Source organism: Maniola hyperantus, chromosome 20 (genome assembly GCF_902806685.2).
Source record: "Maniola hyperantus chromosome 20, iAphHyp1.2, whole genome shotgun sequence".
Lineage (NCBI taxonomy): Eukaryota > Metazoa > Arthropoda > Insecta > Lepidoptera > Nymphalidae > Maniola > Maniola hyperantus.
Window position 1 is genome coordinate 8,511,191 of NC_048555.1, and position 16,574 is coordinate 8,527,764.

Consider the following 16,574-nt stretch of genomic DNA (forward strand, 5'->3'; position numbering starts at 1 on the left):
TATTAATCTATGGTCTTGACGTTTTTTATTAATAGTACCACAGACCAATAACATATATACATTGTACCTTTAGGTGAAAATGGTGAAAATCACAGATGGTGAAAATAAAAACGGTACTGAGCACAGTACTGAGCCTACTGAGGGGCTATTGTTTCCGTATGTAAAAAGTACTCTGTGGGCGATTGTGAACAACTCTAGGCTACGATTAGGTCACATATGCTCCCCAGTGTTTTTAAATAAAATCAGGGTGAGAGATAGCTCGCTTTGTGAATGTGGCTCAACAAACATTTGACATTTTTGACTCTATGTACTTTATGCTAACAGTGGTCTGTGGAAAGAAGTGAAAACGAAAACCATAGAGTAAAGTAATACCTGTGAGTAATACACTGGACGAAAACAAAACAAAAGTTAACTAACCCAAAGAATATAATAATATACAGGGAATTTACCTATGTTTTCTCGGTACAAATACTTCTAAAATAAACCCTTAAAAAATGGATAAACCACTCTGTTTTACAACAAAAAGTGTGGAGTTTCAAAGAAATCGCTCAAGTTTCAGTTTAAAAAGTCTTCGGCTGTCTTTGAAATATAGGCCTGATATCTTGAAATTAGTTCTAAAAATGAGACAAACTATTAGAACGAAGAATGCTTTATTAAAAAAATTGGAGCGCCAGTTCAAAGTAAGACTATTAAAAACAATATTTTGTATTAAAAAGTTATTCTTTTGTAACCTATAAAAATTATGTTTTTTCTTTAGAATCTTGCAAGTAAAAATAGTCAATGCACGCAAACTGATTTAGATCCACCACAAAAAAAGGATAACATTGACTCATTGGGTCAAGGAAATAGAGATGCAATCCCTTCTGATAAAAGCAATTCATTCGCTCAAACTTCAGTTGAAGAAACTGAAGACTTTAAACTTATTGATAAAAATGAAAAAGTTACTGAAGATTCATACACTCAGACTGAGAATTTAGATAGTATTAAAGAAAATAAAACCTCGAACAATGATAGCAATGAAGTCTCTTCAACTGCTTGGGACATTCAGAGTGATGGTGACAAAACAAAAAGTATTGCTGACCAAGTGAAGGAGGTGGCACAGAATGCTCTGCAGCAGACTGGGATGGTATATGTTGAGACAGCTGGCATGTATTATGATTACAAAACTGGCTATTATTATAACTCTGTAAGTTTTGTCTAATTGAAACTACCTTTTACCCATATTTTTTTAAGAACCTACTAGAAATCTTTTAAATGTTATTGGTAATGCTAGTTCAGTGACCACAAAGTCACTTCTGCCATGCCTAATGTTATGCCCTTTTGGTATTGCTTTTGCAAGTAAACTACTGATTATATCACACTAAGTTTGAGGTGCAGCAACTAACTTGATCCCAATACAAAGTAAGCTTTATTAACTTTGGTATTAATATGTTTGGAATAATAAAGTAAACAGTTCAGTTTGAAATGTATTCACTATGTAGTTTTGATACAAATTGAGACTGACTGTAATCTGCAGCCCACCCACTTAAATTAACTTTATTCAAACAACAAAGTAATAAGTAGGTGCATTTTGTAAGTTAACTCTGTGCTACATTTCAATCAAAAATCGGTTAAACAGATGAGACATAAAAAGCTAGCTGACAGGCAGACACACTTTCGCATTTTAATATTAGTAAGGGTGTTATTTTCATATTAGTATATTTTTTCAGGAACTGGGGCTTTACTATCACACAGATACAGGCTGTTACTACTATTATTCTGATGAAAAGCAAACTTTTGTATTTCACTCGTATCCATACAAAAGTGCAATGAACGAATCTACAAAACCTCAACAAGTTAAAAAAGCTGCTAAAAAGAAAAAGGTACATTCATTTGACAGTCATGAATATTAGATTTTGCTTGTGGCTCTGTTCATATTGTGTAATTAAGTTTCAAATATCCTGTGGGAACTTTTTGTCTTCCATGGTTAAATAGTAGCCATTAAAGTTACTAGATCTAGCTATTTGGATGTCCTTCCCCAGGCAGTGCTTGAGCATTGTGTCCAATTTTATTGTGTAGTTAAGACAAAAAGAAGTAATTAACAAACAAATCCAATTTAAGATTTGAAATATTGGTATGGATTTCAAAATAATATATGTTACAATAAAATTAATAAGAGCCCTCGCCAATGGCGACTTTTTGTAGCGATGCTGTCGCGCGTTTACTAAACACATGCCAGCATTACTACTAACGCGTGTTAGTCGGATTAGCAACGCGCTACTGCATCGCCACTGTATCGATGCAAACGCGCGACCGTGTTGGACGACATCGGGGAAAGAACGGAGGGATGCGCATGAATGGAGAACCAAGCATCAGTGCAACATTTTTTTCTCGTATGCATCGAGACAGAAGCGCGGCAGTATCGCGTTTGCATCGCGACTGAATCTAAGACCGTGGGCGAGGGCACACAGCTAGCGACGGCTTCGCGACTGTATCGATGCGGAAGCGCGACAGCATCGCTACTGTATCGCTATAAAAAGTCGCCGGGCGAGGGCTCTAACCACTAGATGATCCTTCCAACTGCCTGCATGGATTTACGTTTTTTGATACTGTGTTGAAAAGTAGCCCATGCCTATTTCTAGGAAGCAAGCTCTATACCAAATAGATAATGCCCTTAACATCATTCATGTGGATTTAAGTATTTTATATTTTATATCCCATGGCAACTCTTTGATTTTCTGAGACAAAAAGTAGTTCTTTCTTTCTTTCTTTTCAGGCACCACCGTCCAACGATATTGAAAACCTGAGGAAACAATTGAATCAGGTTTCACTCCGAGAATCAACCGTCTTAGGTAAATACTATGCTAAGATGTCGCTCCCAAATACCAACATCTGAAATGTTATATTACAGGATAATGAAGATGGGGAAACCAAGCCTAAACGCAGGAAGACGAAGAATGCAAAAAAGAAACAGGAAAACCCTATTGACAAGGTTGAAAAAGATGAAGAAATGCAAATTGATAATGAAGAAGAAGTTGTAGATACTTCTGTAGCAGTAAAAGAAGTAGAGATTGATTTGAGTAGAGAGTTAGAAGATGGAGAATGCAGTGACACAGCGAGTGAGGAGTCGGACGGTGAAGTTTCAGATGCAAGCACATCAACTGCCAGTGATGATGGTAAAAGGAATAGAATATTGGGGCTTTTACTAAACTTTGTCTATATTGAAAGTTGTGAAGAGAACTACTAACTTTACTAAACTATTAAACTATACTAAATGTTGTAAAGAGAGTTTTATATTAGAATTAATTGTTGCGAGTTGACTTTTTTTTATAAATATAAAGACTTAATTTGTTTCTTACATGAAAGAGATCCGTATTTTCTATTTGATTCACAACATTGTGTTTGTTGTTTAATTATACTAAACGTTGTGAAGAGAATTATATTAGAACTAGATGATGCCCGGGACTACGTCCGCGTGGATGTAGGTTTTTGAAAATCCTGTGGGAACTCTTTAATTTTCCGGGATAACAAGTAGCCTATGTCTTTCCCTGGGATGTAAGCTAACTCTGTACCTAATTTCATCAAAATCAGTTAAACTGTTGGGCCGTGAAAAGCAGACAGACAGACACACTTTCGCATTTATAATATTAGTATGGATTAATTGTTGCGAGTAGACTTTTTTGAATGAAAGAGATCTGTATTTTCTATTTGAATAATGAATAGAAAAGGTGCATGCCCAGGATCTAACCCCCGACCAACCAAATAGGAGGGGGACGGGTGGACCACTAGGCTATTACTTAATTATATATGACGCGCACCAATAGAGAAACAAATCGATAAAAGTGCGATAGTTAATCATTCAATCTCACACAGTATATCTTTGTATAGTGTGTGAGTGAGACGGAATGATTAGTGCAGCTTCGTTTCGATTTGTTTCTTTAACTGCATGCATTATAACAATTTCAACCATATTATGTCAAAATAAATAAGTTCATAAAAAGAAATAGAAGCAACTCCTCCGCTCCAGTACTTTCCGTCTGTGGGCGTTGCGCCTTAGATTTTTTTGATTAAGTCCTAGAAAAGGGATTTAATATTTAATAGGAATAAAATTTATATTGTTTTGGTTTAAAAAAATTTTTTTTTCAGAAGTAGCAAAACATCATCCACCTTGTATGCGTATCATAGTTCGAGAGACAGGCTTGGCAAAACTGAAGGTGGGCAGTCTTTACCTCATCACTAAGGATGGAGGGACTATTGGCAGGGAGGGGGACCACCACGCTATAGTTTTGAGAGACCATAACGTTTCCAGGGTAAGTTTTATAATATTTTTCATCAAAACTGCAAGTTTATGTTGTAATTTCAGTACATTCAAATTGTATAATTCCTTATGATCATGTCAAAAATAAAGCATTTTTAAATTAAAAAATTAAAAAAGTTTTAGTATTCTTGGTTGAAACTTGGGAACTGGACTACACGAACTTCGAACCCCTATTTTATCCCCTAAGGGATTGAATTTTCAAAAATCATTTCTTAGCCGATGTCTATGTCATAATAGCTATCTGCATGCGAAACTTTATCCTGATCCGTCCAGTAGTTTGAGCTGTGCGTTGATAGATTTGTCAGTCAGTCGGTCACCTTTTCGAGAAGATGCTAACGTTATATTATCACTTACAACGGACAAATAAGTGTGAAAAAGAACTCCAGGACAAAGAAAAAGAAGATCACTAACATAATATCATTATAAATTTGTTACAGAATCATTTAGACCTGAAATACGACGTGGAAGAAAGAGCATACTATGCAGTAGACTTGGGCTCTAAAAACGGCACTCTTCTCAATGGCAGCCGAATGTCAGAAAGCCAACAAACTAGCGATCCAATGCAGGTAATTTGTTTTTTCATTACAGTTATCTTCTAAATATATAAAAGGAAAAGGTGACTGATTGACTGACTGATGACTGACTGACTGAATGATCTATCAACACAGCTCAAACTACTGGACGGATCGGGCGGAAATTTGGCATGCTGATAGCTGATAGATATAATACTATACTATATAAAATAATAGCGGATGCTAAGAAAGGATTTTTCAAAATTCTATCCCTAAAGGGGTAAAATGGGGGTTTAAAATTTGTGTAATTGTCGCGGACGAAGTCGCAGGAATAAGCTAGTGTAATGTAATTTTAATTAATGTAACTCAAATCCATATTTCCATATCCATAATAAGTGTGTCTTTTAGCTTTTCACAACCGATAGTTTATCCGATTTTCACGAAAGTTGGTACAGAGGTTGCTTGCATCCAAGGGATAGACATAAGTTACTTTTTGTCCTGGAGAATTAGAGAGAAACTACTAGCATAGCTTCCTCCATCGCCTACTGACTGACTGAGCTTTCTTATGGCGGCCATAGTTGGCGACCATGTCTCGGGTATGCAACAAGCCCTTAATAAAACCGACTAGACTGTCGTAGTAGTTTTCTTCTTCTTCTTTGCATCTCACTAGCGAAGGTTGGCAGTCAGCTTATCGTATACCACTCTAATCTAAATATATAAAAGGAAAAGGTAACTGACTGACTGACTGACTGATATATCAACGCACAGCTCAAACTACTGGACGGATCGATCTAAAATTTGGCATGCAGATAGCTATTATGACGTAGGCATCCGCTAAGAAAGGATTGTTGAAATTCGATCCCTAAGGGGGTGAAATAGGGGTTTGAAATTTGTGTAGTCCACGCGGACGAAGTCGCGAGCATGAGCTAGTAATTAATATTTCTGCAGCACTCGCGATTACCGTCCACTGCCGGATGTTGCGCAGCCAGGACTTTTTTCTGTGACTGACGCCTCTTCTTACAGCAGCTTTTCCCATCATGATGAGTTGTAGGAGTTGGTTTAGTTTGTTTTGATAAGTGTGTTGTTGCGCTGTAGTTATTGTACCACCTAATCGCGCATGCCACGTCCACATCTAGTAGACACAATGGGGCCGATTCTCTAGTACACAATCTCTAAACTAAACTAAATTAACTGGTCTAAATCTAGTGCTTTCCTTTTCCGCAAGCAACATTATGAAAGGGATAGCAATAGATTTAGACGTGATATTTTAGTTTAGTTTAGAAATTGTGTACAAAGGAATTAGCCACAATGAACAACTAAAATTTCTGTATATCTATTAACTTGTTATCGTACGATAATTGTAGTCAGTTTTGTGGACTATCACTGCGCCAGGACTGTGGTCGACTTCCGCATTCGTGACTTTGTGAGTTCAGCTAATGGCCAGCATACGTCTATATGCCCACATTTCGAAAGCTTCTATACGTTTCCCGAGGTCTTCTTTAATGTTCCCACGTCTCACATCGGTATAGTAGTATGGGCCAGGTGTAACACCGCAGTAATCGAGTGCGTGCGCAAGGAGATTTTAAGACTTGTAGTAGTTTTAGTGGAGTAATTTTAAATTAGTCTATGAATGAATGAATTTATGAATGATTTGTTTATTCAATACATATCTTTGTCATAGGTAGTTCATGGCAGCACTATACAACTCGGTGAAACTAAGTTACTATGTCACATACACGCGGGAAACGACACGTGTGGCCACTGCGAACCAGGACTTCTTATGGAAAGTAAGAATATAACTACGAATATTAAGCAAATAGCTATCGCTCGTCGTTTTACTCCCGTGGGAAATTCGAAAAATCTGGTCTTTTTCCTCATCTACTTTATAAAGCGAACCTCTATGTGCAAAATTTCAGCTTTATAGGTCCAAGGGTTTGGACTGGGCGTTGATGTGTCACTGGGAGAGTCAGGACTTTTTATGTCATTATATGAGGTATATTTATGACACAAAGAAACTTAAAAAAAATTATAGCCACGACAACCAAATAAAGGTTTAAGGCGGGACCGCATTACAGCGGCGCGGCGCGTCGCTTCGCGTCAAAACATTTTTTACAGACTGTTCACTGTAACTTGTTTTTTAATCCCTATCAATTAATGTTTGGATACAATCGAATTACACCATTTGTAGCTGATATATTAAATACTAGATGACACCCGCGACTTCGTCAGCGTGGATTTAGGTTTTCTAAACATCTTTAATTTTCCGGGATAAATAGTAGACTGTCCTTCCGCGGGATGCAAGTTATCGCTGTACCAAATTTCGTCAAAATCAGTTAAACTGTTGGGCCGTGAAAAGCTAGCAGACAAACAGACAGACACACTTTCGCATTTATGATATTAGTATGGATTCAAAGGACTTTAAACCTTATAGCGCAAGAGAAAGAGAAGAAAGTGGCATACACGCGCACATGCAGCGTTCAGAAGCAGCATCAACTCGAACTGGCACGATTGAAGAACAAATACGCGCCTAAGCGTTTGGAGATAGAAGAAACCGCTTACAACGACAGAGCACAAGCGAGAAGAGAGACTGTCGGATCCTCTCATCATTCGGAGAAGACCCAGAGCAGCGATATTAATACGTAAGTTCTTTCTTTATTCGCGGTAGTTGCACGAGATTTGTCAGTAAACAATCTAAATCCATACTAATATTATAAATGCGAAAGTGTGTCTGTCTGTCTATCTGTCTGCTAGCTTTTCACGGCTCAATCGTTCAACCGATTTTGACGAATCTTGGTACAGAGATAGCTTGCATCCCGGTCTATTTGGCTTCTGGAGCGAGCTTGGATGGCTGGAGTGAAGACTTCGGCGGGGAGGGGCAATGCACGCACAACAGACGGAAACGATTAAGTGCGGAAACCAGCCCAGAGCGAAGAAGAAGAAGAGCTTGCATCCCGGGGAAGGACATAGGCTACTTTTTATCCGGAAAATAAAAGAGTTCCCGCTGAATTTTAAAAAAACCTAATTCCACGCGGACGAAGTCGCGGGCATCCGCTAGCAATTATATAAAAGGAAAAGGTGACTGACTGACTGATTGACTGACTGACTGACTGATCTATCAACGCACAGCTCAAACTACTGGACGGATCGAGCTGAAATTTGGCATGCACATAGCTATTATGACGTGGTCATCCGCTAAGAAATGATTTTTGAAAATAATAGTCTAAACGATGTCTGTCCTAATGGTCTTAACCGCGACGCGTGCGCGAACCGACTCCCTTGATAAAAGACCCCTGATGGTTCGAAACTAGTCGGGCTAACGTCGACTGGATATGATATGTGAGTATATCCGTTGAAATATATTCTATATAATGGAAATTACTCACAATAGTTTAAACGCTAAAACAGCGGATGGTCTTAAATTGACTAACATTAGTAAAAGAAATAAAGTATAAAACAACCACCTTTTATTCCTGGCAGGTTTATAACACCAGAGAACAAAGGTTTCAAATTGCTGGAGAAAATGGGCTGGTCAAAGGGTGAAGGACTCGGCAAGGATAACCAAGGCGAGCGGGAGCCGGTGAGTTTATGCTTATATAACAGTATTATATTAGGCGCTGTGACTGTTTTTCTACGTGGAGCAATATTGAGATTGAGAGTTTAGGTGCTCATCGCATTACAATTGGGTATTTGACTATGTAAAAAAATTACTTCTCAGTGATTATCAAATAGAGGATCTTCCAAAATACGTAAAATCCACGTTCTTTGTTAATTTTAAGTGTAGTAACCATTTTAAAATATCGATTAAACTAAAAAACTACGTCATTATGATGTGACGTCACATTCCAGTATTTCATAGAATATCGCATACTAAGTGCGACGTTTGATAAAAAGTTACTGATTTGATTTGTTGTCAAATACCGTATTGCAAGAAAACGTACCATTGTGTGAGTAATAACTCTCACCTTTGGGCTAGATCACCCCAGTACCAGCTCCTTTCATTTGATAGGATTCAAAAGCGGGCAGTCCGACTCGTGGACAATCCCAAACTAACCAGCTCGTTGGAAAGCCTAGAGCACCGCAGAGACGCACGCTCTCATTGCGTGTTGTACCGCCTTTATAACCTTATTACACCCTCCATTTTCTACAATCGCACCGCACGCCACCGAAAGCAATTTCAACCTCACCACGTGGGTACCTGGTGTACTTCGACCACCCATTGTGGCAGGTTTTTTTTCACGCTCATGCAAATTGGGATGATGACTATGTCAGAAACAAATTATTTTTTAGGAACTATTAAATAGAGGGTCTTCCAAAATTCGTGAAATCCACATCTGCTGTTTAAATTATCGATTTAACTAAAAATGTACCTCAAATTACGTCAAACGTTATCTGTATTGTCGTCACATCTGTGTATTTCATACAAGCTCTTTAACTTAGCGAGCACTTTGACGTTTGATAAAAAGTCGCGATTTGACTAGTAGCCTTCATCGCTTTTGTAGGACCAACTCCTTCGGCGGTGTTCCCATTGGATTTCAACATGGAGTTATTTAAAGGGCGGATCTATTCTAGATAAATATCTGAAGAGTCTCATAAGTTATTTTTTATCCTCATCGGATTCTTAAAAACCTAAATCCACGCGGACGAAGTCGCGGGCATCATCTAGTAATAATATAATCGGCTGGTCTCCGACGAATCTTGTGTATTCCTAATTTCCTAATTTGACTATTATTATCGCATGTCATGAATTAATTTTAAATGGGCAAGTCGAAGGAATCATTCGGATGACAATCTCGGAACAAACCAGTGTGCCGGGGACTAAGTATAGCTTATGCACTATCATTATGTTTTTTAGCTCCTCTATATTATTATCCAGTGAAGACTGAGTTTGTTTTTAGACTGAATTTGTCATTAGCATTTTAAATTGACCTAATTTTGGCGACTGGAAGACGCTTCTTGGTTTGTTTTAGGAAAAAACTTAGTTTTGAAGTGAAAACTTGGCTCCGGCGTTAGGCGATTTAGTGATGGTAAAAACTTCAATCACGCACATCACCGACATGCTAATGTTAATAAATAGTACTCGGAGTGTCGATAGATGTAAAAACTAGACAATAGTTAAACTTACAAATTATGTAATTTAAATTTTTATTACTATAATTAATTTGAAAATCCAAAAAAAAAAAAAACCACTTACTTCATTTTTAGTTAATTTAAATAATTTAATCACATTACGGTTTCCAGAATTGGGTCTCCAAAGCAGAATAAAGGCTTTATTTAAACTAGCACTAACTATGTATATTCACCTGCAAGGAAAGTCGCATAAGCCGACCAACAAATCTAATTTGCGGTCAATAGGAAGTTTCTAGAATCTAGATTATTTCAGACAGCTCAAGCCGGACACTTAAGAAACTTTATCTATATAATTAAAGCCTATAGCGACCGATTTAGATTAATTTAATTATACTTAATACATCGTTAAATATCCTAAGCAGAGAGTTCTTGTATACTAGAGCAGCAATGCAAAATTCACGAAGACCCCTCTGGCGCAGTGGTGAGCGCTGTACTCTTAAAAATGCGAGTGTTCGATTTCTGTCAGTGGAAATTAGAAACTTATACCTAATTTCTAAAATTATTATCACTGGTCTGGTTGGAGGTTTCGGCCGTAGCTAATTACCACTAGGACATACCGCCAAGCGATTTAGCATTCTGGTATCATGCCGCGAATGCTATTTTTAGGTGGAGGTACTTTTTTGACGCCTGCGGGCCTTGCACCCAGTGGTGTAGCTACCTAGGGGCTAGGCGGGGCAGTGCCCCGGGGCCCTCGAATCCTTACCAGAAGATTTCAATAGAACTAATTTTTAAAAATTTCTCCTACTTCCCAAATAAATATGATCGGTTGTAGCCTGACTTTATTCGAAAGTTATACCTAGGGAATTCCCCTAAATACTTTCTGTGGGTTGGCAGTGTTTTCAATTTGACGGATAGCGATATGTGCGTTTTATTATTCATCAATGTGCGTTTTATTGTGAATTCGAGTCAAGATTTTTTTTCGAGAACGATTAAAAAATTAATGCTATATCAGGAGGTAAGTAAGTTAATGTCAATTGACTTAAGTACTGGTACATTACAGTGGTTTAATTTTATTTGATTTTAATAACACTCATTGATGTCCGTTACGTCAATAAAAGGACCCCATTCTTTGATTTGCCCCAGGGCCCTTGGTTACCTACGCCACTGCTTGCACCAAATGATAGCTACAATAAAATTTACCTATTGGTGATTGCTGTCATCTTTCATTAGCTAACACTTTCTCGCTATTGGCTAAAATAGTATACGAATTAAATAATTCAGCCAATTACAATATTCGCCACTGTCGCAATGAATAATGGATTCCGTGCTAAGTAAGCCCCCTGCGATTGATATAAGTTTGCCGTTCCATGTTCTAACTCAATGATCCTAAGGCGAAATCGGCATATAATAATAATTTCTGATAAATTCGTTCATAATGAGACGTTAAGAAAATCTAAGGCGATGAATTATTATATCTCCATTATGATTCGACGTGACTAATTAGTTCACCCGAATAATATAATTGTATTCGAAACTTATTGCAAAAAAGTTGTGGCAAAAGCTTGCGGTGAAATCCTGAAACGGTTTGAGCAGATAAAGGTTCTGTAATAAAATATAATATTAAATTACTAGCTTATGCTCGCGACTTCGTCCGCGTGGACTACACGAATTTCAAACCCCTATTTCACCCCCATAGGGGTTGAATTTTCAAAAATCCTTTCTTAGCGGATGCCTACGTCATAATAGCTATCTGCATGCCAAATATCAGCCCGATCCGTCCAGTAGTTTGAGCTGTGTGTTGATAGATCAGTCAGTCAGTCAGTCACCTTTTCCTTTTATATAATTAGATTTGGTTTTACCACACATTTGAACTGTGAATGGCATCGTTATCAAGATACTTTCATATCTATCACATTGCACAACTTCGCTGCAGGTCCATTTTGACGTTTTGATGACGTGACGCGAGAGCTCAGTAATTCATCAACTTGTGACGACTCTCATCCCTCCCGCAGGAACCTATAGTACGCGACCGGTCGAGATGTCAATCGGGGTGGGGACGCACCGCACACCCGCACAGCTTACGCGCTAATCCGGTGCGGGATAGTGCGAGTGACTAGCGGGTGTGAGGGGCGTCTCGCCGCCTCGTACTCCAATTGTCATCTTAACCTGTCGCGCACTATACTCATTTGTGCGCTGTACCTTCAGTACCATAACACTTAAATGTCTTTGGTGGCCATGCGTTTGTTAAGCTGTAAGCAACAGCTGGTGGCGTGATTAGCTTGGCTCCAGTTACCAAGTGCAAAACGTGTTTTTCATTAAAACAACTAAAACAAAAAAGTGTAGACTAAAATAAATATAAATTCGAGTTGTGTGGTTTATAATATAATCAAAATAAGCTATTTATTGTTACCGTAATTTCGTATCCTCAAAATTGATTGTAATAAAAACTAAGCAAAACTCGATTTTACGACTTAGCATTTTTATGTATTTTTAACGATTATATCGAAAACACATTACAACGTAACTGATTTATAAATGCCATAATTATTTTATCTTTACCCACGAGTCCCTAAAAGCCATTGAGTAATAAAATAGGAGGAGCAAACATACATTAGGCATCAAAAAGCGCATGCAGATAGCTATTATGACGTAGGCATCCGCTAAGAAAGAATTTTTGAAAATTCAACCCTTAAGGGGGTGAAATAGGGGTTTGAAATTTGTGTAGTTGCGGACGAAGTCGCGAGCATAGGCTAGTGGTGGCATAAAGGAACTCACATACATTTAATCTGAAAACATTTCACTGTTATTTTTGGGCAGTCGTGTGGTCTTCTTGTTCACACCAAAAAAAAATAAGGCCTAATGCTAAGTTAGCTAAAGGTAAGGAAGAAGGTTAGGCCGTTTTGCGAAACATCACGGCCCTCTAGTGTATGACAGCTCTCTGCTAAAAGGTTTATTTTTTCGCAGTACCCGTCCGTCTGTAGGTCACCCGGGCGTGGGCCTACCTGCCCATTTAAAACAATTTGCTTACTTTTTTTTCGCTGTTTCGCATTAGACTTGGACGAATGACGGCCCGCCATTAAATTGTGTCCAGACAGACGGTGACGTTAAGGGCATGTGCTTACTTCTGCTTTTTTGTGTTCCTTAAAATTCACAAAAGCGGTTCCAATGAAACGCCTTATGACCGTCGGTTGCAGAAACATTCATCATCATCATCAGGGGGGGCGAGATTTTGTACCTGTCTAGTGTGCATGCCTACTCAATAAATCCAAAGTTTCTTAATAATATAACTCAGTTTTTCTGGACATTGCGTAAGTGTGCGTGCATGTCGGCACATTAGGCGCGATGAAGTGCTTGCAAATGCACATTTACTTTACCTTACTCATACCGATACGACTTAAACACAAGAATGCGCCACTCGCGCTCGTGAAATGCAAGAATTAAACAACGATTATCTCAAATTACCCCATGTTATACTTTCCTAGTTCAAAGTTCAAACACCTTTCTTACATCGTTCGGACAAGGATCATTAGGTACTCGGTACGTGTTGACGATAAATAAGCAACTATCGCCATATTAGGCTTACTGTTGCAAATAATAAAGCAATTTAACAACTGTGATTTCTATCACTTTGGACATGCTTCATGGCCACAGATTAACTTTATTTTATTTTTATTTTTATTTTATTTATTAAATTAACTAACGGCTACTTACACTAATACATTTTTAAAAAAAACTTAATTCTGAAAATATTACTTACTAAATGTAGTCGCCAATTATAAGTTAATACAACATTTACAAACATATGTGACAAAATAAAAATACAAACATCAATAAGATTACAGATAATACTTCCTACTCAAGACTTCCAATATGCAAAGATCTTTTCCCGAAACCTATACAAAGAGTCAGAATTAATGTCAATGACATAGTGCTGTATTTCACTAGTTTTTACCTACCCGCGATTCCGCCCGCGTGGACTACACAAATTTCAAACCCCTATTTTATCCATAATAGTTTTTGATTTGTCGTGCAAAATGTTGAAAAAAATACCCGAGTACAGAACTCTCGGTACGCGAGTCTGACTCGCACTCGGCTGGTTTTTTGATACTTAATTTGTTTAATAAATTGTAACTTACCTATCATTCTTGGTTTCATGCGCGTGCTATACCCAATTATTTAGTTGTACCTAGAAATAATTTTGTAATTTAAGTATTAATTAGGGTTCCGTACCTCAAAAGGAAAAACGGAACCCTTATAGGATCACTTTTTTTCATTGGAGACTATTTAGGTTAAAGTGTTTTATATAAATGTAAGTACTAACTTTCCATGTAATTATAACTGTTTGTTTCCATAAAAATAAATAAATTAAATTAAACTAGATGACGCCCGCGACTTCGTCCGCGTGGATTTAGGTTTTTAAAAATCCCGTGGGATTACTTTGATTTTCCGGGATAAAAAGTAGCTTATGTCCTTACCCGGGATTTAAGCTATCGCTGTACCAAATTTCTTCAAAATCGGTTGAACTGATCGGCCGTGAAAGGCTAGCAGACAGACAGATAGACTGACAGACGTACAGACAGACAGACACACTTTCGCATTTATAATATTAGTATGGATAAATGATACCCTTTTTTTGTGAGAAAATTCTGCTAGGTACCCATCAAATGAATAAATTATTTATTTTATTAGTAAATTCTAAGTAACAAAACGTACTTTAGTAATAACTAATAACATTGAAATCGAAGTTGAAGTTTTAGTGTTCCGGTTCAGGATTGCCCGTAGTTTTATGAAAGTTCCCATCACACTCCCATCATCTCATGTTGAATTGCACAGTGCTTATAACATAATATTGTATGCATAGTAAAATGACGTCTCACGCTCATTGATCACCGCGAGCACAATTCAATAGCAATATGTGTAAGGCAATGGGGCATTGTACGTGGCATACATTGTAAGCGAGCTCGCGAGTCAATCTTGATTCTGACTTTGACATACTGTTGCTGCGACGCTGTGACAGTTCTCAGACATGCGAATCAGCTCTCATATCACGAATCCTTAATGTTTCCGATAAGATCTTTAGTGAAGGGAATGAGTAATGTTTACTTTAACTGATGCACAACTTGCTTCATACCTAAACCTTGTTTACGCAATAAAACTGCAATTTTTTACTGTGTTTTCTGAATTCTTGTAATCTTCTCAAATATATAAAAGGAAAAGCCGATTAACTATCTACCTGTGAGAACCTATTATTAGCTAGGCACAATTTTAAAAAGACCTTTTAAAACAAATAAATCATTTCATTTCATTTCATAGCTTCTAGTTGTTTAATTTTTTAGATTATAATAAGTTAATTTAAGCTGTTGGTTTTCCAAATAAAATAAAATAAATAAAATAAAATAACTCCCAGCTCACAGTACCTACCGACGGATCGGGCTGAAAGGCATGCAGATAGCTATTAATTCGTAGATATCCACTGAGAAAGGATTTTTGAAAATTCAACCCCTGAAGGGGTAAAATAGAAGTTTGATATTTGTGTAGGCCACGCTGACGAAGTCGCGGGCATAATAGTAAATTCTAATAAAGCAAGGTTCATGTCGGATATTGAAAGTTTATCACTATTGTTTAGGTTCTTTTTGAAAAGATTTTCTTTATATGACACCAATCTCCCAGGTAACATTAGGAATTTGAATACTGCCTTAATTTGACGTACCTACAAAGTTATAGGAATGCTGTATATGGCAGCAAGTGCTAATCTTGGAGAGTTATGCAGTTGTATCTACAGACTCGGTAGGTATTTGCCTCTAGATAGGTACTAGAGGCAAATACCTACGGATAGCATCGGAGTGGGTGTATCTATGTAGAAACTAGAAGCTGTTGGTTTATAAATATGAATTAACTAGCTTATGCTCGCGACTTCGTCCGTGTGGACTACGCAAATTTCAAACCCCTATTTCATCGTTGAAATTATGAAAATCCTTTCTTAGCGGATGCCTACGTCATAATAGCTATCTGCATGCCAAATTTTAGCCCGATCCGTCCAGTAGTTTGAGCTGTGCGTTGATAAACCAGTCAGTCAGTCACCTTTACTTTTTATATAATATGTATTTAGATATGGGATATAAATAAAAAAGAGTTATAAATGTCCTATATTATTTTTGTTCCTTCCAACCTCATTTCTCGCGTTTCCCAGATCAGATAGCCAAGCGCAAAACTCATAATTAAAAATATTATCTGTATAGACTGCAATCGCTTTCCGTTTCAACTTTCAAGAAAGCCTATAATTAATAGAGACGCGTTGAATATGTAACTGTATAATATTCCCATCCATACTCGATACTTACAGTTATCGGTTTGTACTTCGTAGGCAATTTAGTTATTTGTCACACGTCAGCCGACCGCAGGGCTGCAATCACGCGGATTGTCGCGATTCATCATCATGGACTAAGAGTCCGCCAGGGCCAGACCTTCGTTATTTTATAAAGGCTGGAAGTTTCTCTGCGTTTTGTCCCCAACACAGGCAGGAAGTTTGGCACCCTTAAACTTTAAAACTTTGAGGGCGTCTGGTAGGGGGTTGCCACGACACTAAGTGTCTGGCAATTCATGACGTGAGTATGTATAATTTCGAAGAAAATATGAAAAAATAGACTTTATACTTTGTTTTAAAATGTTTTACTCCTTTGTAACCTGTTATCTCCCAA

General features: G+C 37.6%; 1 protein-coding gene across 3 annotated transcripts in view; it reads left to right on the plus strand.

Annotated features, from left to right (window-relative positions):
- The first annotated feature begins 368 nt into the window (after window positions 1-368).
- LOC117991996 (angiogenic factor with G patch and FHA domains 1) overlaps window positions 369-16,574 on the plus strand; it is a 37,897-nt gene continuing 21,691 nt past the window's right edge. The window contains exons 1-10 of one of the 3 annotated variants that reach the window (XM_069505207.1): window positions 369-680; window positions 758-1,186; window positions 1,710-1,862; window positions 2,756-2,803; window positions 2,891-3,155; window positions 4,126-4,289; window positions 4,735-4,863; window positions 6,491-6,596; window positions 7,241-7,448; window positions 8,287-8,386. In XM_069505207.1, the coding sequence (XP_069361308.1) occupies window positions 495-680; window positions 758-1,186; window positions 1,710-1,862; window positions 2,756-2,803; window positions 2,891-3,155; window positions 4,126-4,289; window positions 4,735-4,863; window positions 6,491-6,596; window positions 7,241-7,448; window positions 8,287-8,386 (1,788 nt within the window). In that variant the 5' untranslated portion in view covers window positions 369-494. Of the gene's footprint in view, window positions 681-757; window positions 1,187-1,709; window positions 1,863-2,755; window positions 2,832-2,890; window positions 3,156-4,125; window positions 4,290-4,734; window positions 4,864-6,490; window positions 6,597-7,240; window positions 7,449-8,286; window positions 8,387-16,574 lie in introns of all 3 variants that reach the window. The other 2 variants (XM_069505209.1, XM_069505208.1) reach the window with 2 other exon arrangements.